General features: G+C 38.3%; 1 protein-coding gene and 1 pseudogene across 1 annotated transcript; both read right to left on the bottom strand.

Annotated features, from left to right (window-relative positions):
- Window positions 1-1,217: 1,217 nt before the first annotated feature.
- Window positions 1,218-8,155, bottom strand: LOC109240861 (proline-rich receptor-like protein kinase PERK9). The gene is made up of 8 exons (XM_019407544.1): window positions 6,164-8,155; window positions 5,613-6,023; window positions 5,436-5,522; window positions 4,415-4,485; window positions 4,257-4,333; window positions 4,015-4,162; window positions 2,092-2,253; window positions 1,218-1,992 (listed from the first exon to the last, which is right to left on the bottom strand). Exons 1-8 carry the CDS (start codon window positions 7,281-7,283, stop codon window positions 1,792-1,794), a joined length of 2,277 nt encoding a protein of 758 aa, XP_019263089.1. The 5' UTR covers window positions 7,284-8,155; the 3' UTR covers window positions 1,218-1,791.
- Window positions 8,156-8,674: 519 nt separating this feature from the next.
- On the bottom strand, window positions 8,675-9,858 carry LOC109240858 (annotated as a pseudogene).
- Between the last annotated feature and the right edge of the window lie 18,077 nt (window positions 9,859-27,935).

The following is a 27,935-nucleotide window of genomic DNA, read 5'->3' as shown; positions in this document are numbered from 1 at the left end:
AGAGGTATGGAGGCAGACCCTAGAATCTAAATGTTTCAAGTTGAGTGGGACCAAGACAGAATACTTGGAGTGTAAGTTCAGTGGCGAGAATCAAAGAGGGGAAGGGGAGGTGAGGCTGGACTCGCAGGTAATCCCTAGCAGAGGGAGTTTTAAGTACCTTGGGTCTATTATTCAGGGGATAGAGAGATTGATGAAGTTGTCACACATCGTATTGGGGCGGGATGGATGAAATGGAGATTCGCTTCCGGTGTTTTATGTGCAAAGAAGGTGCCACCGAAACTTAAAGGCAAGTTCTACAGAGTGATAGTCAGACCAACGATGTTGTATGGAGCTGAGTATTGGCCAGTCAAGATCGCTCATATCTAGAAGATGAAAGTAGCAGATATGAGGATGTTGAGATGGACATGCGGGCACACCAGGTTAGATAGGATCAGAAATGAGGTTATTCGCGACAAGGTGGGTGTGGCCCCTATTGAGGACAAGATGCGGGAAGCACGACTTAAGTGGTTTGGTCATGTGAGGAGGAGGAGCACAGACGCCTCGGTGAGGAGGTGTGAGAGGTTGACATTGGAGGTACTACGGAGAGGTAGAGGTAGGCCAAAGAACAAGTGGGGAGAGGTGATTAGGCAAGACATGGCGCAACTTCAGCTGACCGAGGACATGACCCTTGATAGGAAGGTATGGAGGTCGAGGATTAGGTTAGTAGAGTAGGTAGTCTAGAGTGTTCATAGAAGTAGTATTGGCACGCACTCTCGCTTTCTGTTGGTAGAGGTTTTGATGACTAACCGTTGTTTTCTTTCATTGTTGATCACCTTACTATTTGGTTGTTTTTATTCTGCTTTTATATGGCTTCTTGGTACTGTCCCTTCTTGTCTATATTTTTCATTAATGTGGTGCTTATACTTTCCTGAGCCGAGTGTCTATTGGAAACAACCTCTCTATCCTCACAAGGTACGGGTAAGGTCTACGTACACACTACCCTCCCCAGACTCACGGTGTGGGATATTACTGGGTTGTGCTGACTAATCTCCGTCCTTAACTAAAAGTTTCAGATTCCGGAGATAAAATAGAAAGTCTTCCTTTTTTTAATGGGCCCTATATGACGTGAATTTGGATTAATCGGGCCCGTGTGCTTCTCCAACTAGATGCATAAAAATAAAAGAGCCGAAGACTTGTATCAAGTCCAAGCAAAAAAGAAAAAGAAAAGACTTGCATCAAGTGACGACCAAACACATCATAATCAACTTCTTGTTCTTCTGTACACCATGCTTTTCAACCATAGAAACACCATCCAAAAACTATTGCATTTATTGAAATGAAATCCTTCAAGTTGAACCTTATCCAAAGCTATTGCAGATCCATCACTCATAACTTGTTTTTTGGTTTTGTTTTCGCTTTACTATTTTGTTTCCAAGAGAAAGTTGATTTCGGAAGCAGCAAGGGAGAAGGAGAAGGGGACCATTTCTCAATTTGTGTATGTCATCCTTGCGTAGGTACCATGCTAATCTCTCTGTATCATTCCAATTTCAAATGTTTCCGAAGGCACGGGGGTGCAACCTTTTTGGACAAGAGAGGAAATGAACTCACTCTCGAAAGAATAATAGTTTCAAAAAAATGGTTGGAGATGACATGTTAGTTACAGAAAAAATTGCAGTAGGCTACATGTATGCCAGCATTAAACGGAACCTACTTACAAAATTTAATCAAGAACTCAGCTGAGCTGCCTTTGATATATTAACAGATTCATCATCTACTTGCTTCAGCAAGCAATTTCGCTCTGCAGTATATCCCCTAACCATGTTCAGTCAACTCTCTACTATAATGGGTGTCTTGACTGGAAAAATCTGAATTAAAATCTTGACTAGCAAATGCCATCCTCCGAAACAATCTTATTTGTGCAGATTGCTCCGCAGAGTTATATATTGCACTTTCACCTACTTTCATCCCGTTTGTCAGATCAGACATAAGCATACTATCAAAAGCTCTGATGATCTGCGAACGCACAAACATGATGAGAATATAAATGCCATTTCAGTTAAAAAGACTTAAGGTTGTTTGTGCATTGCTTTCCAGTAAAGGAAAAGAAGTTACCTGTCCCATCCCTGGTCTCTTTGCAGCTGAATGACGCACACAAGCTGCAGCGACCTCAATCATTCGAAACATCTCACTGTCAACATAGTTCTTCTCAAGGCGAGGATCTGCCAACTGATCAAATTCCTCTTTCTCAAGCGCATGACTAAGTAAAGGTCGGGCCTGGAAGTGATAAAATAAAAGCACAGTTAGTGTAAGTCTCCTGCTCAACATAATGACAAGGCATAAAAGTTTTCTGTTGCTACTGTTATTGGTTGTTGGTTTTCCAATGCTCAATTTAATGATAGTTGAATTTCAAGTTTAGACTTGTCTTAAGATCTATGATTTTGGTAACATGAGATAGTTGCGATAAAATTTAAGCAGACAACTTTGTGGTGCTGTTTGAATGTTGCAAAAGCAACAAGACCTCAATGTTTCAGGTGCAGAAAAGATTGGTATTACAGGATTGGCAGGTCATACATAATTCTCAGCCCCATGGAATCCAAATCAGACCATTGTATGATTGTATCACAGCAAGAGAAATGAACAAAATCCTCCAAGGGGAGAATCAAAGTAAAAGGTCTGCTTAATCAGATTCCAGTAAACAGAACATTCATTGCAAAGGAAATACTCAAATAACAAATTGACTTAAGAGTATATTGTTAGGACTTCTTATATAACAGGACTTTCACATGCTCTTTTGGTGCTAAATGCCATATACAAGTCCCCATAATATATAGCAATGAAACAACTGTTATCACTCATAGATTTCAATTATTCGATTAATTCACAACATGCTTGTCCAATTGTCATATTATTTTCAAGATAAAGACATACTTTTGGGCCAGTCATCATACTTATCACATCCAAGAGCTCCACAAATTACACAGTTCTAGAACATCATTAACATATAGTTGATTGGAAAATAAATAAATGAATGTATTTAGCCGCAGTTATGTCACATCTTCTTTATTCTACGGATGCCACACGGAACTAGAGCTAAGCTAGTACAATTAAAGAAGCTGAGGGTCACAAATGAATATGTTGATCTAAAATTCTCCTGAACTAAGACTTATAACAGTTAAACCCTTATTCCAAGTTAAAAGGTTGATCATACAAGACAGAAATGCATTAGTTCAAAGTATTTCAAAATCATATCTAAACCAACAGGATTAAAACAGATCAATAGCAATGTGCAACGAGGATAAGCTTGATGTTGAAAACATAAATTCAAAAAGTGCAAAACAACAAATTATGTATTTGGAGTCAAAATGAAGCCTTAAAAGTTATGGAAATTTTTCTGTAACATGTAAGCCTATCTGTCTAGTCTTACTAGTGCTCAAACAACTAAACTGATATTCCTTCTCCCATTGTGTGATGTCGCTCCAGACGAATCAGAATGAAGTTCCAGCACCTGATACCTAAAAACATCAACCAATCTTCCACATTTTCTTGCTATCCCCTAACTCAGCAAGGGATATTAGAGCAGTCCATAACTTCAGGTATTTGCATTTGATACCTGCTTCAATTTTTGACCTTAGAGACTAAAATTAACCTGATTTATGTCATTCCAGGATACATGATTTAGGCCCTATTAATCAATTATACAGATCCTTTATATATAGATGTTAATGTTTCAGAACTTGAAGCACATCAATCTCATACTTAGGACATTGGCCTGGTCAAACCAAAGAAATGGAACTTTCCTAGAGCTGCAACTAGAGGCCTACTGTACAGTAATTATAGTGGGTTTTTTCAAACATCAGCTATCAAATTCATGCAGCGAGGAAATTGACAGGAGGAGCTACAAAAATTTTTGAGGAGGAGGAGGAACTACAAAATTCTGATTCAATTTCTCATAAAAGGTGTATAAATGCTAATGAAAGAGATCTCATGTCACTATGGACTTAGAGGAAAAGAAAGATAGATCAGCTACAAACATACCCACTCAACGAGACTTTCTTCCCCCAAAGGCTGAGATGCATCCACAGGCTTCCGTCCAGTAATTAGCTCCAGAAGCACAACTCCAAAGGAATATACATCGGATTTTTCAGTCAGCTTTCCACTGGATGCATATTCAGGGGCCATGTATCTAAGTCCAAACCAAGAAGTTAGAATGGGCATGAATTAGCATGGCAGTACATTTTCGTAAGCTCTATTTGATCAGTGTTGGAAGAGAAACCTACCCAAATGTACCCATAACACGCGTCGTAACATGACTTTTTGCATCCTGAGCTAATTTAGCTAATCCAAAATCAGAAACCTACGTAAAGGGAATTAAATGTAAAAGGTAGTCTGCAAGAAAAACAATGTAAAATAAAGGAGTTTGAGGAATTAGACATACCTGAGCCTCAAAGTTATTATCCAAAAGAATATTAGAAGACTTGATATCTCTGTGGATGATACGAGGGCAGCCTGCCAACAGCACCAAAAGAAATGAATAAACCAGAAAGAAAAAACCAAGAATCAAATATCTTATTAGAAATCTATACTTAAAAGAGTGAACAGAATAATTTCGCCTCAAAGACTGAATTTTGGGAAAACTTCATGTTATAGTGATAAAGAAAAAGATTCCCTCAAACAGTCAAACTACAATTTTTTTAATATTCATGTCATCTTTCAGCAATTCTCCGTTAGCTAAAGGAGAACAGTAGGTCAAGAAACAAGAACAAAGGGAATACGTAAACACATATCACACCATTATGGTAATTTTCCCTAGTCTGTTCAACACATTTCTTCTTTTAAAAGTATAAAATAGAATTCATTATTGACTGCAGTCCAACTTTGTTATAAGGAGGAAGAATGACATTGCTTGCATTTGCATTCATGCTGCTCAAGATTGTTAAAAATATTTTAGTAATTTCTCAACATAGATTGTGATGCCTTAAATTGTGTTCAGCTGATTGGTAAGGAGTGAATATTGGCAAGTCCAAAAGAGAAACATGCGCACTACTACAGTACTACTGGAAAACCTGATGTTATCACTTTCAACTGAAATATATAGACAGTGTTTTCAAGGAGACCTTATGCTTGCTAGTAGATTAAGATGTCCTTGACTCAAGAATCTGATTTCTTGGTCCAAAAGAGAGCATATAGACATAACATAGCTGTTCAACATAAATTCAGGTGAAGTAATAGGAGTCATGTATCATTAGGCCATCATAAGTTATGATGAATAGGAATAGAATCTAAAGGAGAAACCAGGAATGTTATTTAGTATTTAACTTCTCATTTCTCTTTGCCTTTTCCTTAGTGGGGGAGAGGGGAAGTGAGGGAGGTTCACTTTTATCTTGTTCACCCTGAGAAGAAATGAAGTGAACAAAACAAGGATAGATCATAAGGCAAAAGAAGAGAACAGTAATTACAATCTTCATGCAGATAAGCTATTCCACGGGCTGCACCAACAGCAATCTTAACACGTGTTGGCCAATCCAGAACAGGTCTCCCTTGCCCTGTGATATTGTAATTGCAAGTATTAAGAGCTAGTTTTAGTGACCTAATGCCAAAAATGATTGTTGAAATCTAAAAAGATCCATATTTACCATGAAGATGGAAGTAAAGGGTGTCGTTGGGGACATAGTCATAAACAAGGAGCCTTCCACTCTCATAAATGCAATAACCTACGAGTGAAACCAAGTGTCTATGATGTACCCGACTAATGATTTCAACTTCAGCTCTGAACTCACGCTCCCCCTGGCTCCCACCAATATTAAGCTTCTTTACTGCTACATCTCTCCCATCTGCTAGGCATCCCTTGTATACAGAACCAAATCCACCCTCACCCAATAGATTCTGCTCAGAAAATTCATTTGTAGCCTCACGTAGTTCTTGATAAGTAAACCATGGTTTTGAATGGCCTAATCCACCAGGATTTCCTGGAGAGTTGACAATATTTGAGCCAGTTCCATTTCCAATTACATGAGTCCATTCTCGAACCTTTAACGAGGCAGAACCTGAAGGGAATTTGCACATACATCTACTCAAATTTCATGTGAAAGATCTGAATGACAAAAATTTACATAAATGGTGCTTGCAGCATCTGAAACATTGATAGACATACTACAAATATGATATGACCGTATCCAAATGTTACCTGACTTTGGAGAGGAGACCAGAGTTGTTGGCAAGATATAACCACCATCACTCAGGCCTGAATCCTTTTTCTTTCGTTTCCATATGCACCATCCCGCAGCTCCAATAATACCAAGCAACAGAAGCACAAGTATAATGCCAATTGCAACGCTCCCTCCAGTACCAATGCCTCCATCCCCTGCAGCCTTTGATCTATCTGTCGAATTGTTTCTGGACGCAGTAGCATCACCTGAAGGAAATGATGGTAAAGGAGGGGTAAAAGAAGGTTGTGCACCATTGGATGTTTGAGGTGGTGACAATTGTGCTGTAGGTGTTGGTAATGATGAGTCTGTAGGTGGGGAACTAGAGGATGCTGAGTTACTAGGAGGTAAAGAAGCTGGTGAAGGGGGTGAATTTTTTGCAGGGACTAAGGCTGGGGAATCTGGACTACTTTGTGGTGGCTTAGATGGAGGTGAATTCGGAGGCGTCTTGGATGAAGGTGGTGAATGCGATGAGCTTTTAGGAGGTTCACGAGATGGATTCCCCGGTGATCGTGGTGCTGGAGGAGTTTTTGGATTTTGCACAGGTGCTGGAGGTGACAATGCAGGAGGAAGTGTTGATGAATGAGGAGGTGACAATGCAGGGGGACGTGTCGATGGTGATGGAGGTGAACTTGCAGGAGTAGTTGGTTGGGGTTGAGGTAGTGGTGGACTACTTGGTGTGCTGGATGATGGAGGTGGTGATGAACTAGGCGGCGGACTAGAAGTTGGAGGTGGACTAGAAGGTGTAGATGGAGGCGACGAAGGAAGAGGTGGAGGACTAATTGGAGGAGCAGATTCTACAGGAGGTGTTGGTGAAGTGATTGGAGATGGAGATGAGGCAGGAGGAGGCAATGTTATATTTGTTGGAGGAGGTGATTGAGGCAGTGGTGCTGATGCTATAGGTGGAGAAGTTGCATTTATTGGAGGAGCAGATTGTGGGGGTAAGGTGCTAGGGGGAGGAGATGCAATAGATGATGAGTTATCATTGGGCTGAGATGTAGGTGCTGGAGAAGAAAGCTCAGATGGTGAACTAAAGGCAGTTGGTGGAGCTGCAAATGATGATGTAGAACTTGGAGTTGGAGGAGGTGAAACAATTGACATCTCACCACCACCAAAAGATAAATAAATTCACACCATTTACTATATAGTAATCAAAATCTGCATACATCAATGATGTATCAGCAGTCCAAGAACTCTACTACTTGCTCTAAATGATTTCTCAAATCAAGATTCCCCTAATATGCACTAAATTGCTTCTACAATTTTGTATCCACAAATACATATAGCAATTGCAGTGCACTCTCCATACTAAACACCAAAGATTTTGAAACAAAAAAACAAGATTGAATCTTTAGGGAAATTCACTCAAAAATATGTTGGTTTGCACTTTACTCGAGAGTTTGGTTTAGAACTCAGCTGCAAATTTCTAACACTTTCTGAAACACACAACCAAATGGCCAAAAAAAAAAAAAAAAAACCCCAAAAAGCATTATCTGAAACCCCAGGTACCAAAAGTCACAAAATGCTCGATTTTCTTGTGGATAATATAGAATTTGTGCTTCCAAGCCAAAACCCACTTTTAACAGAGGACCATTGAAGTGAATCCAATTGTAAAGACATATCCCATAGAACTTTTATCATGGCACTGCAATGATAAAAAGCATGAGAATTTCACCCAATCTTGAAGTTACACAGTCGAAGAAAATGGGATGTCCGATATCCTACCAGTGCACTATAACAACACTGAAAACGACCCAAATAACAGAATAGAGAATTTTCACAGATATCTGAGTATATCTTTTTTTTTTACATATAGGAAGTGTGAAATCTATGAAGGGAACATGTGTGTTTTTCCAATATTGTGGAGTCATTGGATTTTGAAACCTGAAGTAGTTGCTTTCTTACAAACGTCAAAATCAGTGCATAGATTCGTCCAAAGGTTGTGCAACGCACATTATTTACTGTTTGGAGTAAATTCGACTCTATCCTCATCAAGGGTAACTAAAGATATTTTAAACAAATATTCTATTGAACAAATTTTATTAACTCCGCTTAATTCTCAATTTTATTTAGTTTCCTGATCTGTTAATACTTTCTCCCGTCCACTTTAATGATTTTTTTTATCTTTTTTAGACCATCTCCGACCCTAACACCAAATTTCACATCATAATGGTGTAACACCAAATTTACTCCAACCATTACACCATTTTTTAAACTAAAAAAGAATATTTCTTCTCTCTTCTATATTATATTATTATCTTCTATTTAAATTTCATTTTTTATTTCCTTCAAACTAATTCTATCTTTTTTCTTTTTTACATATTCATCATATATAATTCACATTCACCACTTATATAATCATTTATTACAAAATTATTTTAAAGGATAAATCAACTAAAAGTGAAATCATTGATAAAAGATAATTAAATAAATATTACATCATAGTCAAATTTAATTTAAGTACCACATAAATATTCAATTTTCGCCTCTATTCTCCCATAAATGCTCGATTAATGCATTACGAAGTGCGAAATGCACATCTTTATCCTTAATTTTTTGTGTCGAGCTAAAAATTGTTCAAATCGGTGATCTTCGTCTACTGCCATTTCTACCGTAGGAGCTGGACATTCACGTGCACCTTCAATTGGTGCATTAAGATCACGCTCGTCCTCAATTATCATTTTGTGCAGTATAATACATGTGGTCATTATATCACGTAGCACCTCTTTTCTCCAAAAACGTGACGGACCTGCAACAATTGCAAAACGAGATTGCAAAACTTTGAATGCGCGTTCAACATCTTTTCGACATGATTCTTGTTTCATTGTAAAATATCTCTTCTTTGCTGAACGTGGCTCCCGAATAGTTTGCACAAAAGTAGACCATTTTGGATATATACCGTTAGCTAAATAATAACCGATGTCATATTCTTTTCCTTGAATAACATAACGCGCTGGAGGAGCAATACCATTAGCGAGATTGGAGAATAAATGTGATGATTTTAAAACATTAATGTCATTGTTGGTGTCGGGCATACCAAAATATGCATGCCATATCCAAAGGTCGTAATCAGCTACAGCTTCAAGAATAATTGTTGGGGATCCACTACGACCTGCATATTGTCCAGCCCATGCTGTTGAACAATTTTTCCATCTCCATGCATGCAATCTAAACTGCCTAGCATTCCTGGAAAACCACGTTGTTCACCGATGTACAGAAGCCTTGCAACATAGTTAGCTGTTGGTGATCTCAAATACTGATCACCAAAAACCTCTACGACAGCTCGACAAAATCTCTTCATGCTTTCAATTGCAGTTGACTCTTCAATTTTGACATATTCATCAGTGGCATCTGCTGGCAAACTATATGCCAACATTCTAAACACGGCTGTAATTTTTTGTAGAGTGGATAATCCAAATCTACCCATCGCATCAACGCGTTGTTCGAAGTACATATCATGACCTTTAATTGCATCAACAATTCAAAGGAATAAATTTCGGGACATTCGAAATCGACGACGAAACATACCCTCATTAAAGCGTGGATTATCCGAAAAATAATCGAGAAATAAATTATTATCAGCACCTTCCCGATCTCGATGGTTTACCAAGTGACCTGGAATGGAGCCAACTCTCGTAGGATAATTATTTTGATATTCTTGGAAATGCTGTAACATATTTTGATATTCTTGGAAATGTTGCAACATCCAAGTGGTGCTTCCGAAAAAGATATTGTAAGGATTTTTTTTAGTTACTTGATTATACTATATTTATATATATTTGCTTATTGTTTATCTTACTTTTACTTAAATGCTGCAGATTGCACAAGCAAAAACTTTAATTATGCAAGACCCGAACTTTAAAAAAGGCTTTAAATTAGATTATGTCTGGGATATGATGGAAGATTTTGAGAAGTTTAGCGATGTTGATTTTGGAAGAACAAAAGCAAGAAAGCATGGCTCTACTTATGTATCATCGGAGTCTAAGGCTCCTACTCCATCTTCACCGTTGGTATCGTCTCCTAACTTGTCATCATTTTCACTAAATTTAAATGAGGATGTTGCAGGTGAGGCCACATCATCACAACGACCTATTAGGGTAAAAAAGCAAAATTGAAGAGAAAAATTGATGAAGATTACATGAAAATGATCCAATCGGAAAATAGCCGGCTTGTTGAGGCGATGGAAAAGTCAAGTAACTCAAGAAGCTTCGAGGCAAAAAGAATACAGAGAAAAAAATAAATTTTTATTGACGAACTTGAATTCCATTGACGATCCAAATCTTCGTGAATTTTTGCGACAAGAACAGAAACGAATAATCGATAAAAGAAGTAAATAATTTCAACAACCACAAACACAACAATCTTCTACCCGTTCTCTCAGTTTTTTGGTAATTTTGGTACACCTGGAAATGACATACGAGATTACTGAACTTATATTTTACGTTTTTTAATGTGATTTCAATTTTAATGTATCCTCCTTTGATTTACTTTAATTAAAATATATTTTTATTTTATGTATTGTTAATTTTCTTTTTTAAATTTTATTTTTCACTTTTCAATTTTAGCAACTTAGATATCTTACATTTGCATTTTTTATTTTTAAATAATGGTTATATTTCTTTTTATACAATTATAATAATAATAAAATTAACTTATAATTTTATATAAATATAATATATATAAAATTAATATATCAAAAAAATAGGATAACAGCAACAACAACTGTCACACCTCCTTTTTCCGCTTACTACACCCCCGAAAGGGTATAATAAAAAGGAGTTTTCCAATTAAAGGACAATCGAAACGGGACTCGTTTATTAAGAGATTCAGAGTCGCCACTTGGGAGATTTATGGTGTCCCAAGTCACCGGTTTGAATCCCGAATCGAGGAAAGGGTTTGACTCTGTTTAACAGTCGCGAACCAGAAATCCGGGTAAGGAATTCTGTTAACCCGGGAGAAGGGGTTAGGCACTCCCAAGTTCCGTGGTTCTAGCACGGTCGCTCAACTGCTATATTTGGCTAAAGTCTGATTTTAATACATGTTATCCTATTGTGCAATTTTAGAATTGTTTAACCGCTTTTAATTAGTTTTTATGTAAAGTNTGTTGATGTTCTACTCTGACCTCCTCAATTAGCACCTCAAATTCACGCTCTTCTTGGCTCCTATCCCCAAAATTGGCTTGCTGAGTATTAAAAGCTTCAACCACTTGACTCACTTGAGCCGCCAAGTTGCGAATAGTTGCCTCTTGCCTTTCTATCTGCAATTGTTTTTCATTATTTTGTTCCAGAAGGCACTTTAACGTATCATTGATCTCCTTTAGGTCAGCTTCCCTAGGTTCTTTGTTCCTGTTATCCTCACAAGAAAAAGTAGAACCATCATAGTAAGGGGTTGGGGGAAGATAAGAAATATAAGCACAACCCTGAAAGTGACCATCTTGACCACCACACATATCACACACATTCCACACATAAGATTGAGTTGGTGCACATAACTCGCTCTCGGGAATATTTTGATAATTTTGCCATGGGTGGTTTTCTTCACAATATGCATAAGGAGGATTAAAAGCAGAACTACCAATATCAAAATTCCCATAATTCCTGGATGCCATGTTTCTCAATTAACAAGTAAAACAAAAATAAAAAAATAAAAAAATCAAATACAACAAAACAAAAATAAAAGTTCAAACTTGTAACCTAGCAATATGTACACCTACAGCTACACCGTTAGTTCCCCGGCAACGGAACCAAAATTTGATCACGCCCAACTATGCCTTATAAAAAGGACTAAGCGGTCGTTGCTGTCACACCTCCTTTTTCGCTTACTACACCCCAAAAGGAGTGTAATAAAAGGAGTTTTTTCAATTAAAGGACAATCGAAACAGGATTCTTTGTTTATTGAAAATTCAGAGTCGCCACTTGGGAGATTTATGGTGTCCCAAGTCACCAGTTTGAATCCCGAATCGAGGAAAAGGTTTGACTCTGTTTAACAGTCGCGAACCAGAAATCCGGTAAGGAATTATGTTAACCCGGGAGAAGGGGTTAGGCACTCCCGAGTTCCGTGGTTCTAGCACGGTCGCTCAACTGCTATATTTGGCTAAAGTCTGATTTTAATACATGTCATCCTATAGTGCACTTTTAAAAATTGTTTAACCACTTTTAATTGAAATTTTTAAGAAAGTGAATGTCGTTTAAGAGGTGTTTTTGGATCATGTCACATGAAATGCACCCGGATCCTTGACACCTCTTATTCAACGTTTTGGGATTTGGATTTGGGTCGCATGAAATGCACACCCGTATTTAGGAAGGTAAAATTATTAAAAGCGCGCCTAAAACGACTAACGTGTTATTACTTTGCGGGGGACCGTGAAATTTGCTAAACGGCACGCCCCGGATTCTGAGTATTTTAATTAAGCATTTAAAGAGGGCCCCGCAATTTATGTGTTTCGTTTGGCGAGGCTCATCTCATTTTTATTTAAAGGCCAACCTAGAGCATACTAGGATTTTCTATCGGGTTTATCTTTAAAGAGCTTAGAATTAATTAGCATTGTCAACTGACTATTATCAGAAAGCATTCAAGGAATTCGGGTCTCAAACTCAGGTCCACACTTGAACAAGAGGAGAGCCTCTTAATTCAAATATGCTACCTAGCTTGGAAGGCCCAAAACCTGTGTTACAAAATTAAGCCCGCAAACTTTAAACGAATTCAAGTCTTCAGCATTGAGTTTCGAATGTGATTCAACAGAGGGAAAGCGAAATCAATTTGTCCTATGGACTGCTACTAGCCTTGGGCCTCGACGCAAGCCCAATTAAAAGATAAGTAGGACTGGAACTGGGCCATGCATGAATGATGTTGAGGCCCAAGAAATAGATATAGACTATCAGCCCTGGGCCTATAGGCAAGCCCAAGCTTCAAACATTTGGATTTATTGATTTGGATAAAACTGAATTCAAGTTTGATAACTACCAATGTAATTCTGAAGTACTGAACTCCTATGAACATTTGATGTACTCAGCGATTGAATTAACATGATTAGCATTCATTTACTAGGCCATTTCGACTCCAACATGAGATACTAGAATTGGACGAAAATGTAAAATCATTTTGAACCTATTTTCTAGAACTATTACTTCTTTCGAGTTAGAACTTCAAATTGACGGAATAGCTAAACATTATCCATATCATAACTAATAGTATACTCTTAAATCTGAAATATAATTTCTACAGTCCAAATAGCATCTTAATCTAAACGCAGACCTTAAATTGACATAATAACCAAACTAAAGTTATATCACTCATACAAGTCTGAAAATGATTCACAACATTCGTAATAACTATGATAAGCTCTTTCACGCGAGTATTGTAATGCTAGCAACAATAATGCTGACAAGCTAACTTCAGTCATGAACCTCCTATTCTAAATAGTCCTTAGTCAATTACATACTAAGATATGATAGAGTGCTAAAATTAATTACAATTCAATAAGGAATTCAACATAAGAAGAACATGCATCACTTCATTCCATTCCAGAATCTGAGAGATATGTGTACCTGGAAATTAGAATGTAATAAGAAGAAGAATAAGTCAGCAGCAGCAAATGACAGCCAGCAGCAAAGGAGTGGAAGAGAAATTATTTTGAAGACCAATAAAAGGAGATTCAAATCTCAAATCGAATCCAGTTGACTATCAGCAGGCAAATAGACCCCAAATTTGATTTCAAATCCAAATTCGACTCACTTTTATACCTTAGAATGCTCAGAAATGGTATTGAAGCTGAAGACTAAAAAGAAACTAATAGAACAGTATTTTTTATGAGATTTTCTGCTATTTTTGCTGATTTTTCCGAATACCTATGATCTAGAATGAACTATCTACTCTCAAATTTCAGTTTTGGTTTTGAATTTGAATTTCAAATTTTCAGCCTTCAAAAACTTTGAGAGATTTTTAGGGATTTTTTCAGATTTTCAGACCTTTGGGAATTTTTTCTGATCTCCAAAACCTGGAAAAGAAGGAAGGTAAGCTGCCTTTTATAGGCAAACTTCAGGGGGAAGCTTCTAGATCTCACTCACACCTTTTTTCCCTCTTTTATTTCAGATTTTATTCAATAATCCCTAATGTTCTGACTTGTTGCTCAAGTTATGGCCACTAAACTATCGAAATGTACACTAAGGCCCTATTCTAGAAGAGTCTAGGGTATTCTATTTTAACCTACAGCATTTTTGTGCCACTCTAAGTACCTAAATTGCCCTTGAACTCATGCTGAAATTACTAGCCTAGTACAGCTATTTCCAAATAATTATTTAACTAGGGTTAACTAAACTAAGCCTAAGGGTTATTCGCAACCAGACACCAAACTATGGAATTATGAAAGATAATTACCAATTAAAATGACTTAAACTAATTAACACTAGCTAGCAACAATCATAAGGGATTGGAATTCAAACAGGACTTCAAACAGGATCGATTAATGAATCAAAGACAGATAGAAACAAATTCGAAACAAAAATTAAACTAGAATCTAAAATACCGACGCATGATTAAACAAAATGAAACAGAATTAACCTACAAAACAATTATTGGAACATATACGGAATCCAAAACTAAGAATCAAAATAGAAATAAATGAAAAAGCTTACTGAGTTAATATCTATATGCATTCAAACAACAACTAACTAATTAACAACAACTACCAAAGCAAGATCAAATCACAGGAAGCAAAAGGAGGAGAGCAGAAGAAGAAAGAAATACAACAAGAGAAGAATAGGGGAAAACTCACTATTAGACTCAAACCCTAGATGTGAAATTGAAGGATTTCGGTTAGGATTCTTGTGCAGTAAACATGAGAATGGAGCTTAGAGCGGCCTGGGAGTTGTGGAGTGTAAATTTGGTATGATTTGGGGCGGCGCCGCCGTGGGCGGCGGAGGCGGCGGCAACAGACTCGAATATTCGAGAAGATTGGGTGTGATTCGAGCCATGGAAGTTTGGGGTTTGGAAAGAGGAGGTCATGGGGAATCCGTGGTGTAAATTTTAGGTTCATCGGACGATCGCCGCCGGCGGAGGCAATTTCCGGCCGGCAGCGTGTGGTGGTAGGCGACGGAGAGATGAAGGGTTCTCTGATGTTGATGAGAGAAGCGAGGGGTAGGGGGTCTGAGGGGGGTGGGGTTGGGTTCAGACAATTATATAGTTAATGATGGGGGCTTCCCATCCGTTGGATTAATCAACCTCGATGGTTGACATTGATTTGGGCAATACGACGTCGTTTTGGCGTCTCTGAGCCGGACTGGGCTAAGGCGTTTTGGGCCTGGGTTGTGCGGATTTAAAGGGGTATCTATTGGGCCTGGTTGAATTAAATCTGAACAACCCAAACTTCTATCTTTCAATTCAATTATTCATTTTAATTAATTCCTAAAAATCCAAATTAATTCCTAATATTCAAGTAAAAATCTAAATTAACTCCTAATACTCAACTAATCCTAGACTAATTAACACCAAATAAATTCAAACGAAACACTACTAAAAATCAAAAACCAAAATTAAAAATACGAATTGAACTAGTTTTGTTATTTTCTTTACTACTAATTAATCCTAAAAAATGCAAAATTAAACCCTAAGTGCAAATGTCAAGTATTTTTGTATTTTTCATTACTCAAATGAAATAAACATGCGCAGACAATATGCAAACAATTAACGAAAAATGCCACAAAAATCCACAANATGTGATTCAACAGAGGGAAAGCGAAATCAATTTGTCCTATGGACTGCTACTAGCCTTGGCCTCGACGCAAGCCCAATTAAAAGATAAGTAGGACTGGAACTGGGCCATGCATGAATGATGTTGAGGCCCAAGCAATAGATATAGACTATCAGCCCTGGGCCTATAGGCAAGCCCAAGCTTCAAACATTTGGATTTATTGATTTGGATAAAACTGAATTCAAGTTTGATAACTACCAATGTAATTCTGAAGTACTGAACTCCTATGAACATTTGATGTACTCAGCGATTGAATTAACATGATTAGCATTCATTTACTAGGCCATTTCGACTCCAACATGAGATACTAGAATTGAACGAAAATGTAAAATTATTTTGAACCTATTTTCTAGAACTATTACTTCTTTCGAGTTAGAACTTCAAATTGACAGAATAGCTAAACATTATCCATATCATAACTAATAGTATACTCTTAAATCTGAAATATAATTTCTACAGTCCAAATAGCATCTTAATCTAAACGCAGACCTTAAATTGACATAATAACCAAACTAAAGTTATTAAGCTACAGCTAATATCATATTTTATCACTCATACAAGTCTGAAAATGATTCACAACATTCGTAATAACTATGATAAGCTCTTTCACGCGAGTATTGTAATGCTAGCAACCATAATACTGACAAGCTAACTTCAGTCATGAACCTCCAATTCTAAACAGTCCTTAGTCAATTACATACTAAGATATGATAGAGTGCTGAAATTAATTACAATTCAATAAGGAATTCAACATAAGAAGAACATGCATCACTTCATTCCATTCCAAAATCTGAGAGATACAGGATGTGTACTTGGAAATTAGAATGTAATAAGAAGGAGAAGAAGTCAGCAGCAGCAAATGACAACCAGCAGCAAAGGAGTGGAAGAGAAATTATTTTGAAGACCAATAAAAGGAGATTCAAATCTCAAATCGAATCCAGTTGACTATCAGCAGGCAAGTAGACCCCAAATTTGATTTCAAATCCAAATTCGACTCACTTTTACACCTTAGAATGCTCAGAAATGGTATTGAAGATGAAGACTGAAAACAACTAATAGAACAGTATTTTTATGAGATTTTCTGCTATTTTTGCTGATTTTCAGAATACCTATGATCTAGAATGAACTTTCTACTCTCAGATTTCAGTTTTGGTTTTGAATTTGAATTTCAAATTTTTAGCCTTCAAAAAAAACTTTAGAGATTTTTAGGGATTTTTCAGATTTTCAAACCTTTGGGAATTTTTCTGATCTCCCAAACTTGGAAAAGAAGGAAGGTAGGCTGCCTTTTATAGGCAAACTTCAGGGGAAGCTTCTAGATCCCACTCACACCTTTTCCCCCTCTTTTATTTCAGATTTATTCAATAATCCCTAATGTTCTGACTTGTTGCTCAAGTTATGGCCACTAAACTATCGAAATGTACACTAAGGCCCTATTCTAGAAGAGTCTAGGGTATTCTATTTTAACCTACAGCATTTTTGTGCCACTCTAAGTACCTAAATTGCCCTTGAACTCATGCTGAAATTACTAGCCTAGTACAGCTATATCCAAACAATTATTAACTAGGGTTAACTAATTTTGTTTAATCCTGCGTCATTATTTTAGATTCTAGTTTAATTTTGTTTCGAATCTGTTTCTATCTGTCTTTGATTCATTAATCGATCCTGTTTGAAGTCCTGTTTGAATTCCAATCCCTTATGATTGTTGCTAGCTAGTGTTAATTAGTTTAAGTCAGTTTAATTGGTAATTATCTTTCATAATTCCATAGTTTGGTGTCTAGTTGCAAATAACCCTTAGGCCAAAACAATTATTGGAACATATACGGAATCCAAAACTAAAAGTCAAAACATAAATAAACGAAAAAGCTTACTGAGTTAATATCTATATGCATTCAAACAACAACTAACTAATTAACAACAACTACCAAAGCAAGATCAAATCACAGGAAGCAAAAGGAGGAGAGCAGAAGAAGAAAGAAACACAACAAGAGAAGAATAGGGGGGAAACTCACTATTAGACTCAAACGCTCCTGTATGGACAAGTGATACGCAAAGGATGCTTGTGCAAATGAATTTGGCCCTGGCCCAGAAAATTCGAACCCTAGATGTGAAATTAAAGGACTTCAGTTAGGATTCTTGTGCAGTAAACATGAGAATGGAGCTTAGAGCGGCCTGGGGGTTGTGGAGTATAAATTTGGTATAATTTGGGGCGGCGGCGCCGTGGGCAGCGGAGGTGGCGGCAACAGACTCGAATATTCGAGAAGATTGGGTGTGATTCGAGCCATGGAAGTTTGGGGTTTGGAAAGAGGAGGTCATGGGGAATCCGTGGTGTAAATTTTAGGTTCATCGAACAACCGCCGCCAGCGGTGGCGATTTCCGGCCGGCGGCGTGTGGTGGTAGGCGACGGAGAGATGAAGGGTTCTCTGATGTTGATGAGAGAAGCGAGGGATAGGGGGTCTGAGGGGGTGGGGCTGGGTTCAGACAATTATATAGTTAATGATGGGGGCTTCCCATCCGTTGGATTAATCAACCTCGATGGTTGAGATTGATTTAGGCAATACGACGTCGTTTTGGCGTCTCTGAGCCGGACTGGGCTAAGGCATTTTGGGCCTGGGTTGTGCGGATTTAAAGGGGGATCTATTGGGCCTGGTTTAATTAAATCTGAACAACCCAAACTTCTATCTTTCAATTCAATTATTCATTTTAATTAATTCCTAAAAATCCAAATTAATTCCTAATATTCAAGTAAAATCTAAATTAACTCCTAATACTCAACTAATCCTAGACTAATTAACACCAAATAAATTCAAACGAAACACTACTAAAAATCAAAAATCAAAATTAAAAATGCGAATTGAACTATTTTTGTTATTTTCTTTATTACTAATTAATCCTAAAATGCAAAATTAAACCCTAAGTGCAAATGTCAAGTATTTTTGTATTTTTCACTAATGCACAAACAAAAATGCAAACAATTACCACAAAATCATGCAATTAATTCCTAAAGTTCAAATAAAAAAATCCTAATTCTAATGAATTTTGTAGGAATAATTTAAGCGTGGCAAAAATCACGTGCTCACAGAAGGTACCCCACATAGAATGTCAAAGAGCATGTATTTCATACAATGCATTATGGATTGTGAGTAAGTGGATGCTGGGTACACTGGGTCAAGCTTTACATGGCGTAATGGCTGGGTTCCAGAGAGGAGAGTTTGGCAAAGATTAGATAGGGTTCTCTTGAATCATAAGTGACTGAATCTCTTTGCCAATACCAGTGTTAACCATTTGATTAGAACTGGGTCTGATCACTCTCCTATTTTGATCTCTGCTAACTATAATAATGATGATTATGTTACGTATTTTAGGTTCTTGGATTTCTGGATAGAAGAACCTGGTTTCATGGATATTGTTGAGCAAGCTTGGAGTATTGATGTCTCTGGTTCACCACTCTGGAAGTTCCATTTAAAACATAAAAATACCTGCAAAATGCTTTCACAGTGGTCCATAACCTTTGTTGGGAATATTTTTACACCTGTAAAATCCTTAGAGGATAAGATTGTAGTGTTGGAACTTCAATCTACCAATGACAAATCAGAAGCTAATAGAGTTTTCCTTAATCAAAGTAATGCTGAACTGATAAGGGCATTCAAGAAGGAAGAGGCTTTTTGGAGACAAAAATCTGAAATCAAGTGGTTTGTGGAAGGAGAAGTCAACACCAGATTCTTTTACTCTGTAGTCAAGGGCAATAAGAGGAGGTTAACTCTATCTAGAATGCAAGATGATAATGGCAACTGAATTGAAGGAAATCAGTGTATTGCTGATGAGGCTATAAAGTTTTTCGAGAAGCAATTCATAAAGGAGAACACCTAGAAGGACTTTTCTATTATGAGCTGCATTCCAAGGATTGTTAATCAGGAGGATAACAAAAAACTGGTAGCACCACCTTCTATTAATGAATTGAAAGAGATCATCTTCTCTATGAGCACACACAGTGCACTTGGACCTGATGGGGTCTTTAGAAAATTCTAAAATCATGTTGGGAGATAATATAGGAGGATTTACTACTCATGATACTTGACATTTTTGCAGGTACTTCTTTACCAAGATCTTTTACTTCACATGCCTTATCATGATTCCAAAGGTGGAGAATCCCCAACGATTCACTGAGCTAAGACCAATCAGTCTAAGCAACTTCTCTAGCAAGATTATTTTCACACTTATGAACCAGAGACATGGCCTCTATGAAGAAATTGATCTCTCCATATTAGACTTGTTTTATCAAAGGAAGGTCTATAACTGAGAATATCATGCTCACTCAGGAAATGGTGCACAACATTAATCAGTCTCCACAGCTTAGAAATGTTGTCATGAAATTGGATATGGCCAAGGCATATGATAAAGTCGATTGGAACTACTTATGCCAGGTTTTGAGGCAAATGGGATTTTCCGAAGTATGAATTGATAGAGATTGGAGGCTAATCTCGAATATCTGGTATTCAATCAACCTAAATGGTTCACAACAAGGTTTCTTCAAATCTAGCAGGGGTATTAAACAAGGGGATACTCTTTCCCCATTATTATTTGTCATTGGAGCAGAGTTATTATCCAGAATGATGAACAGACTACCTGAAGAAGGTTTTATTCCATATTCATCTGAGAGAAGAGGGCCCTTGATTATTAACTTATGTTATGCGGATGACACCATTTTATTTTCCTCTGGAGATCCAACATCGTTGAAGATGAAGATGAATAAACTGGAGTCATATGAAATCATCTCAGGACAGAAGATCAACAAGAGTAAATCTGTTTCTATGTGTCAACAAACTTCCCTCAATCTGAGCTCAATAAAGTGGAGGATATTACTAGTTTTTCTCAACTTCATTTCCCGATGCAGTACTTGGGGTGTCCCATATACTTGGGCAGGAAAAAAGTAGTTCACTTTATCAACATGGTAGCTAAAGTTTCCAATAGACTGCAAGGATGGCAAGGGAAGCTCCTATCTTATGGTGGGAAAGCAATGCTCATTAAATCAGTATTGCAATCTCTTCCTCTTCACTTGCTTTCTGTTCTTTATCCTCTTAAAATTGTTCTTTAACATATAGAGAAGACCATAGCTAATTTTTTCTGGAGAAAGGATAATATCAAAAATAAATTCCACCGGAAAAAATAGAGTGATCTCTGTTTCCCTATTCTTGAAGGTGGGGCTGGCTTTAGATCACTATCGGATTTTGCAAATGTCTTCTCTGCTAAGGCATGGTGGAACTTCAGAACTAATCAAAGTCTCTTGAATGATTTTTTGAGTGCGAAGTATTGTAAAAGGCTACATCTTGTTGCCAGGAAGTGGTCCTACGGCCAATCTCACAACTGGAAAAGGTTAATGGAGATCAAAGAAGATGCTGAAAAACATATCCTTTGGAAGATTGGGGTAGGTAGGATATCCTTCTGGTGGGATAATTGGTCTGGTAAGGGAGCCCTGGCCAAGTTCATCCAATTCCATAATGCCCCTAGGAAACTCCAGGTGAACTATTCCTTTGAGGATGGGAAGTGGAATTCCAATAAGCTCAGGAATGTCCTCCCTCACAATATTGTTAATGACATTTTGGAGATTGGTATCAATATTGGAAGGGAGGATAAGCCAATATGGATGATTGAATCTAAGGGAGACTTCATTTGCTATTCTGCTTGGCAGATGTTAAGGAGACGGAAGAATACTTCTTTCACTACTACCATGAATTGGTAGAAGAAACTTCCTTTCAAAATTTCTTTCTTCATGCTAAGAATGCTATAGAATAGAATCCCAACGGATGAAGGCCTCAAGAGATTCAGATTGATCTTACCATCAAAGTGCTCGTATCGTAATAGTCACGAGGAAGAGACCATCATGCACCTATTTTGTGAGAGTTATATTGCAAAACAGGTGTGGTCCTTTTTTGCTCAGAGTTGTGGTATTACAATAAGACAAGGAGACATTAGGCAATTGATCATGTCTTGGTGGCTAACTAAGGCAAAGAATGGAATCCATGCAGTGATCCTACAACGTCTACTATCCATTGTATGCTGGGAGATATGGAAAAGTAGGTGTGCAGCCAGATTTGAGAACTTACATATGTCCAGAAGAGCTATAATTATGCAGATTTGCAGGTCCATGATTATGCTACTAAACAGCTAATTTCTATAGTACAATTCCCCTTGCGTTGGAATGATATATGCATAGCGGTGGAGAATGCAAAATAGCTAATTAGTAGCCAGCTGATTAAGTGGTGCAAACTTGATTTTGGCTGGCTAAAGCTGAACATTGATGGCTGCTGTAAAAGAAACCCAGGAAGTGCTGGAGGTGGTGGTGTTATTAGAGATCATCAGGGATCCTTTATTGTTGCTTTTGCTGAGTATTATGGCCAATGCACCAATAATTTTGCAGAGGCAAAGGCCATGCTACATGGTTGAAATTGTGTTTAAGCGCGGTTTTTTTTAATGTAATTATCGAGTCTGATTCTCAGGTAATCATTAACATGATTAACAACAAAATGAAGGCTCTGTCACGCCCCGAACATGGGCCTGGACGTAACACGGCACTCGGTGCCTAACTACATGTGATCGAGCGAACCAACTGGCTGGTTGAATCAACATGTGATATCATAACATACTGAATGCGGAAGATAAACTAACACATAATGATATACTGAAAGCCTGGATGATATAAATCAAATTACATAAATACTAAAACAAGTCTAAAACATATATGTAGCTAACATTGCTTAACATGAAAAGCCTGAGACTCTGTCTAACTGTTACTCTAGTCTATGAAGCCTGTAACGAAGTACTAAAAACACTGACTGTCTGAAAATACTGAAGACTGTAAGGTAATGATAATTCCCCTGGAAGAACTGGGGATCACCAAGTAGATGATACGAGAATCCTAGCACTCTGAATCATCAACCTGTAAATCACTACCTGCATCATGAGATGCAGGCCCCGGGCAAAAGGGACGTCAGTACATTTGAATTGCACTGGTATGTAAAGAACCTGAAAGAAAGAATTATAAATGTTGAAACTGAAACCAAGCTGATAACTGAGAATTTAAAATTGATAACTGAAATGATAACTATTGAAACTAATACTGAAATGATAACTGGTAACTGATAACTTAACAGATAACTGATAACTGAACTGATAACCGGTGACTGAAATGATAACTGATAACTGAAATGGTAAGTAATAATTGAACTGAACAAAGGAAGTAAGGATATGAATACTCCCTCTTCTGAATGATGAACAACTTGTTTATCTGAACAAATAAACTGCGGCCTCAGGCCCAATATATGTGTGTGTGTGTGTGTGTGTGTGTGTGTGTGTGTGTGTGCACAACTGCGATCTCGGGCCCAAGTATACGTATACATAACTGCAACCTCATGTCCAAAATGCATAAAGCATAAACTGCGGCCTCAGGCCCAAAGATGCATAAAGCATAAACTGCGGCCTCAGGCCCAAATACAGGTGTTCAACATTCAGGAACTGAGAATCAAACTGCAATACATGATAATGAAATACTGAATCACACTGAGTTACATGATACTGGAATACTGGATCACACTGAGTTACATAATACTGGAATACTGAATCACACTGTCACGACCCCAACCGGCCCGGTCGTGATGGCGCCTCTCGTGAAGACAAGGCCAGCCAACCAACCCAATTGCCTTTTCAAAATAGCTAATATTACCAAGCAGTTTTAGCATAACCAAATAACTTTGCCATGCATATACCCGGGGCTGATCCCATGTCACCCTATCTCATATAGGCCCGATTACATTGCAACTGAAATTTCACAACCAAATCTAGCTCATAAATCATAGAACCACATTTCCATTTCCGAAATCATACACACGATCAGAACCTCACATCTATATTCAGAATAAGCCCGAACCAGCTGTAATAACCTATACCTGTAACCTCAGGTGCAATTACCTGATATACTGCATAACTCAAACACCTGTAGCGATAACTCCCATTCACAGCAGCTGCACACTATGCCTGATTACCGGTAGAAAACCTCTTTTCAACTAAAGTTTCATTCCAACACTTATACATATACTGCAACTGATAACTAAAACACGCAGTAAGCCATCACCATTTCTTAGATCAACCATTCATGAAGCCACTTCCCTTTTGGCTAATACCTCAGCAGATTTCTGAGCCGAACCTCGATATTATCCTTCCAACAAGAAATCGAATCCGATCGTATTCATTAATGATCCCAGCGATCTCCTCTAACCCAACACACCACTCTGGTGACATGACACATCAATAGAGGCCTAAGCCACAACTAGCACAATACGCGCACCACTAAGCAACGGTCCGGACATACTCAAATCATGAAAATGATTCAAATGAAAAAGCTGTACCTCAAGCTCACCAGTACCACCACAACACAAGGCTGGGAACCCGTCTCACATCATAGAATAGAACACACGAATCTATCCCGCAAGATCATATCTCCACATAGCTTCGCGGCAATGCACGATCCTATCTAAACACTGCTCCACATGGGACACCTCAAGTCACTATGCTCGAAATTGACAACTACGCACAATCTGATGTCTGGAACCAAAGCAATCATTACGCCCACGGTGAAACAATCGACATACACCACGCAAACCCGATAGAACATACCTGATACGCCATTCACCGAGCAACTCCCAATTACTCTTCCCGCTGGACTTCCATTATGAAATTCCGATAGAACCGCACCATGGTGCCTATAACCAACAGATCGTAACGTCTCACAACACTGAAAGACAACTCATAGATCCCCCTAACTGCTAATAGCTCGAAACAACCGAATCAATACATCCTTCGCCAACAACAACTCGAAGTCAACAAAACCATCTCGATGCCGGACACATATTCATATAGGTCTACCAATGGACCACACATCAGTTCTAGTTACCCACAACGGATAAATAATCCTTCGAAGGTTCACAACGACTGAATCATAGCACATACTAACATCTGACTAACTTACCCATATTTGCCATCCATAATTACAAGCTAACCTGTGTATGAGAACTTGCAGTCTCCAAGTCCATAAGGTACACGAATTGCCATATCTGATCCCAATTCCGCCACTCGCATACACATCTCACCTTTAGACTCAATCTTTCCATGAGACATACTCTACGATTCTTCTGTGCTGCCAAGCAGACTCGAATATCAGCAGCCGATCCGACAAGAAAGTGCCGCAATACTACCGAAGTTCCATCAACTTAATCACATTGTCTTTTCTGAAACATATACCCTTGTCAATTCACCCCAATTAGCAATACCACTTCCTTAATCATCTGAAATTGCCCGTGCTGCCTAAGAATTTCATGAACTTCCTTTCAGAACTGAACCGAAACTTTACACATTCAAACCTCGATCCTCACAACATACCGCATATACCGTACCGTCCTAGGATAACATGAGAACTTCGTCTCCCTTCCGAACCACAGATCACTACGCACTCCACTAGCCAAGAACTTCCCATTGGTCCCATCTAGAAGAAAAATCACTATACATCCCATGCTCCGCATGCCCATAGAAAATATACATCTCCAAACTACGGCAAAAACCGTCAAGAACTCTCTGTGTTCCCCTTGCACAAATCCGACTTGTCAGGACTAAATCCTTCTAACTCGATCGAGCTAAGAAAGCCATCAAAACCTAAGAGCATCGCTGCAAAATTCTTGAAAGAACTCATTTCCTCGAACACGCACAAGGAATTAATCATATCCTTACCATACCGACTCGGTCTACTATCAAGCTACTCCGTCTATCTAAATTTCCTTCCGATTCATTTTCAACTTGATACTCCCTCTTGCTGCATGAAGCATCTTGAACACACTAGAGCCATTTTCGAGAGTCATTCACTCTATTCATACTGCACTTAACCCGATCAACAGAACCGAACAACCAGCGCCTCATTGGCACTTCTGACACTGCAGCACATAACCTTTCCTTAGTCAAAATTTCCTTTACTCGAGCCATCCTCGGGCCCAATCTCCGTAACCAGAACTGATTCACCACACGCCTCAAATCGGAACCAACATAGCACATAACCGAGCAATCAGCTAATCAATAGCAACTCCCCCACTTGGCTCAAAGCCATAGATCAGAATACACTCAATAACTCATAACACTTATACTCTATTGATGCCACAATACCATAGTGAGATTAAACTCAAATCCTTTGTAAGCTTGTGTAAACACAAATCATCTAGTACTTTAAATCTTCGGCAAATCTCGCAACAGTTAAGCCCACTCTCTTAAGCGACCCAAACTTTCAAATTCCAGCACTTACATTTCACTTGCACATGAGGTCTTCTAACAATCACATAAGGCTCACACAACCCCAGGACTCTTCGAAGGAGATAACCCACCTGCTTTGCCTTCAGTTAACATTTCTGTATACCTTCCACCGTCATAAACCATACGCAGTCACTTAGATACATCTCGCAGTACTAACATACTTGTGGCATAGCTATCCAGCCATCACTTCAACTAATAGGAACAATACCGAACATATAGGTTCAAAACACTTGCTCATACAATCAACACCTCGGTGCTCAAGCCATAGGCAAAGATCCGGCCTCAAGTCCTCCAGACTGGCCCAGTATCAACTCACAGAGATCACATCTCGCCCCTCGATCGGGGAATCACAAGCCATCAAGGCACATCTGATACTGAATGCTCATGCGCGCATACGAATGCGTGGAAGGAATTTCAAGAGTTACTTTCCAAGCTGAATCAAGGACGCACGATAAGAATTCCAAGAATGTGAAGTTTTTCCTAAAGGTTCGGCAGCCTCTCGAGGATAAATACAGACGTCTCCGTACCGATCCGCGAGACTCTACTAAACCTGCTCATGACTCGTGAGACCTATGTAACCTAGGCTCTGATACCAACTTGTCACGAACCCAATCGCCCCGATCGTGATGGCGCCTCTCGTGAAGACAAGGCCAGCCAACCAACCCAATTGCCTTTTCAAAATAGCTAATATTAACAAGCAGTTTTAGCATAACTAAATAACCATAGTCTAAGCAAAAGATTTCTTTATTAAGTGCGGAATACAACCCAAACACAGCCCAAACCGAAGTGTCACAAGTCACGAGCATCTATCAGAGTATAAATACCACTACAAGGCCTAAAATATACAAAAGAGGACTGATAAACATAAGGAAGAAATGCGGTGTTGCGAACGCTAGCAGCCACCTCGCTAAACTCCGATAACCTTAGCCTCCGATCAGCTCAAAACCCGCTACCGGGTGAACAAATACCTGCATCTGCACACAAGGTGCAGGGAGTAATGTGAGTACTCCAACCCAGTAAGTAATAAGAGTAAATAAAGTCTGAGCAGTAGGAAATAATGAATCCACATTCACGTTAGGCTCAATAAACACAACAGGCTTTTAAATCATAATACGAGTCAACCTTCCCTTTTAAAATCCAGCTTTTATTAATAATCATTTTTGAAATACTTTCCAGCAGTTTCAGTAGGGTTTTAATACCATTTAAAGTAATAATAAAGATTTAAGCCATAATCGGACCCTCGGGCAAAGCATAGTTCGTAAAACAGCCCCTCGGGCAAAACAGTAATCATAAACACTTCATAACTTGAAAACCTCGGTGGAAATAACAAAATGCCAAATCAGTGATTAGTTTTTGAACATCTCATGAACCCCAGTTTAAATAAAAGTTGTTTTAAAACATTTGTTCAACTTTCCGACAGAGGCTCAATATAAAGATGAGTGAAAACAGTCAATAAATCAACATATTCGATAGAAACTCGCTTTAAAGAGGAGTGAAATCAATAAGTTCATAAACAGGCCTTTCAGGCAAACATCACTCATATGCATGCATATATATATCTATCGCCACTCGGGCTAGCCTCTCTGTCACTCGTGACTCAACTCTTACCAATCAGTACTCGTACTCAGCATTCACGCTCAATAGGTACCATATAGTAACCA

This window comes from Nicotiana attenuata, unplaced genomic scaffold (genome assembly GCF_001879085.1).
Source record: "Nicotiana attenuata strain UT unplaced genomic scaffold, NIATTr2, whole genome shotgun sequence".
Classification (NCBI taxonomy): Eukaryota; Viridiplantae; Streptophyta; class Magnoliopsida; order Solanales; family Solanaceae; genus Nicotiana; species Nicotiana attenuata.
Note: the sequence above shows the minus strand (reverse complement) of the source record. Positions and strands in the feature narration are given on the sequence as shown.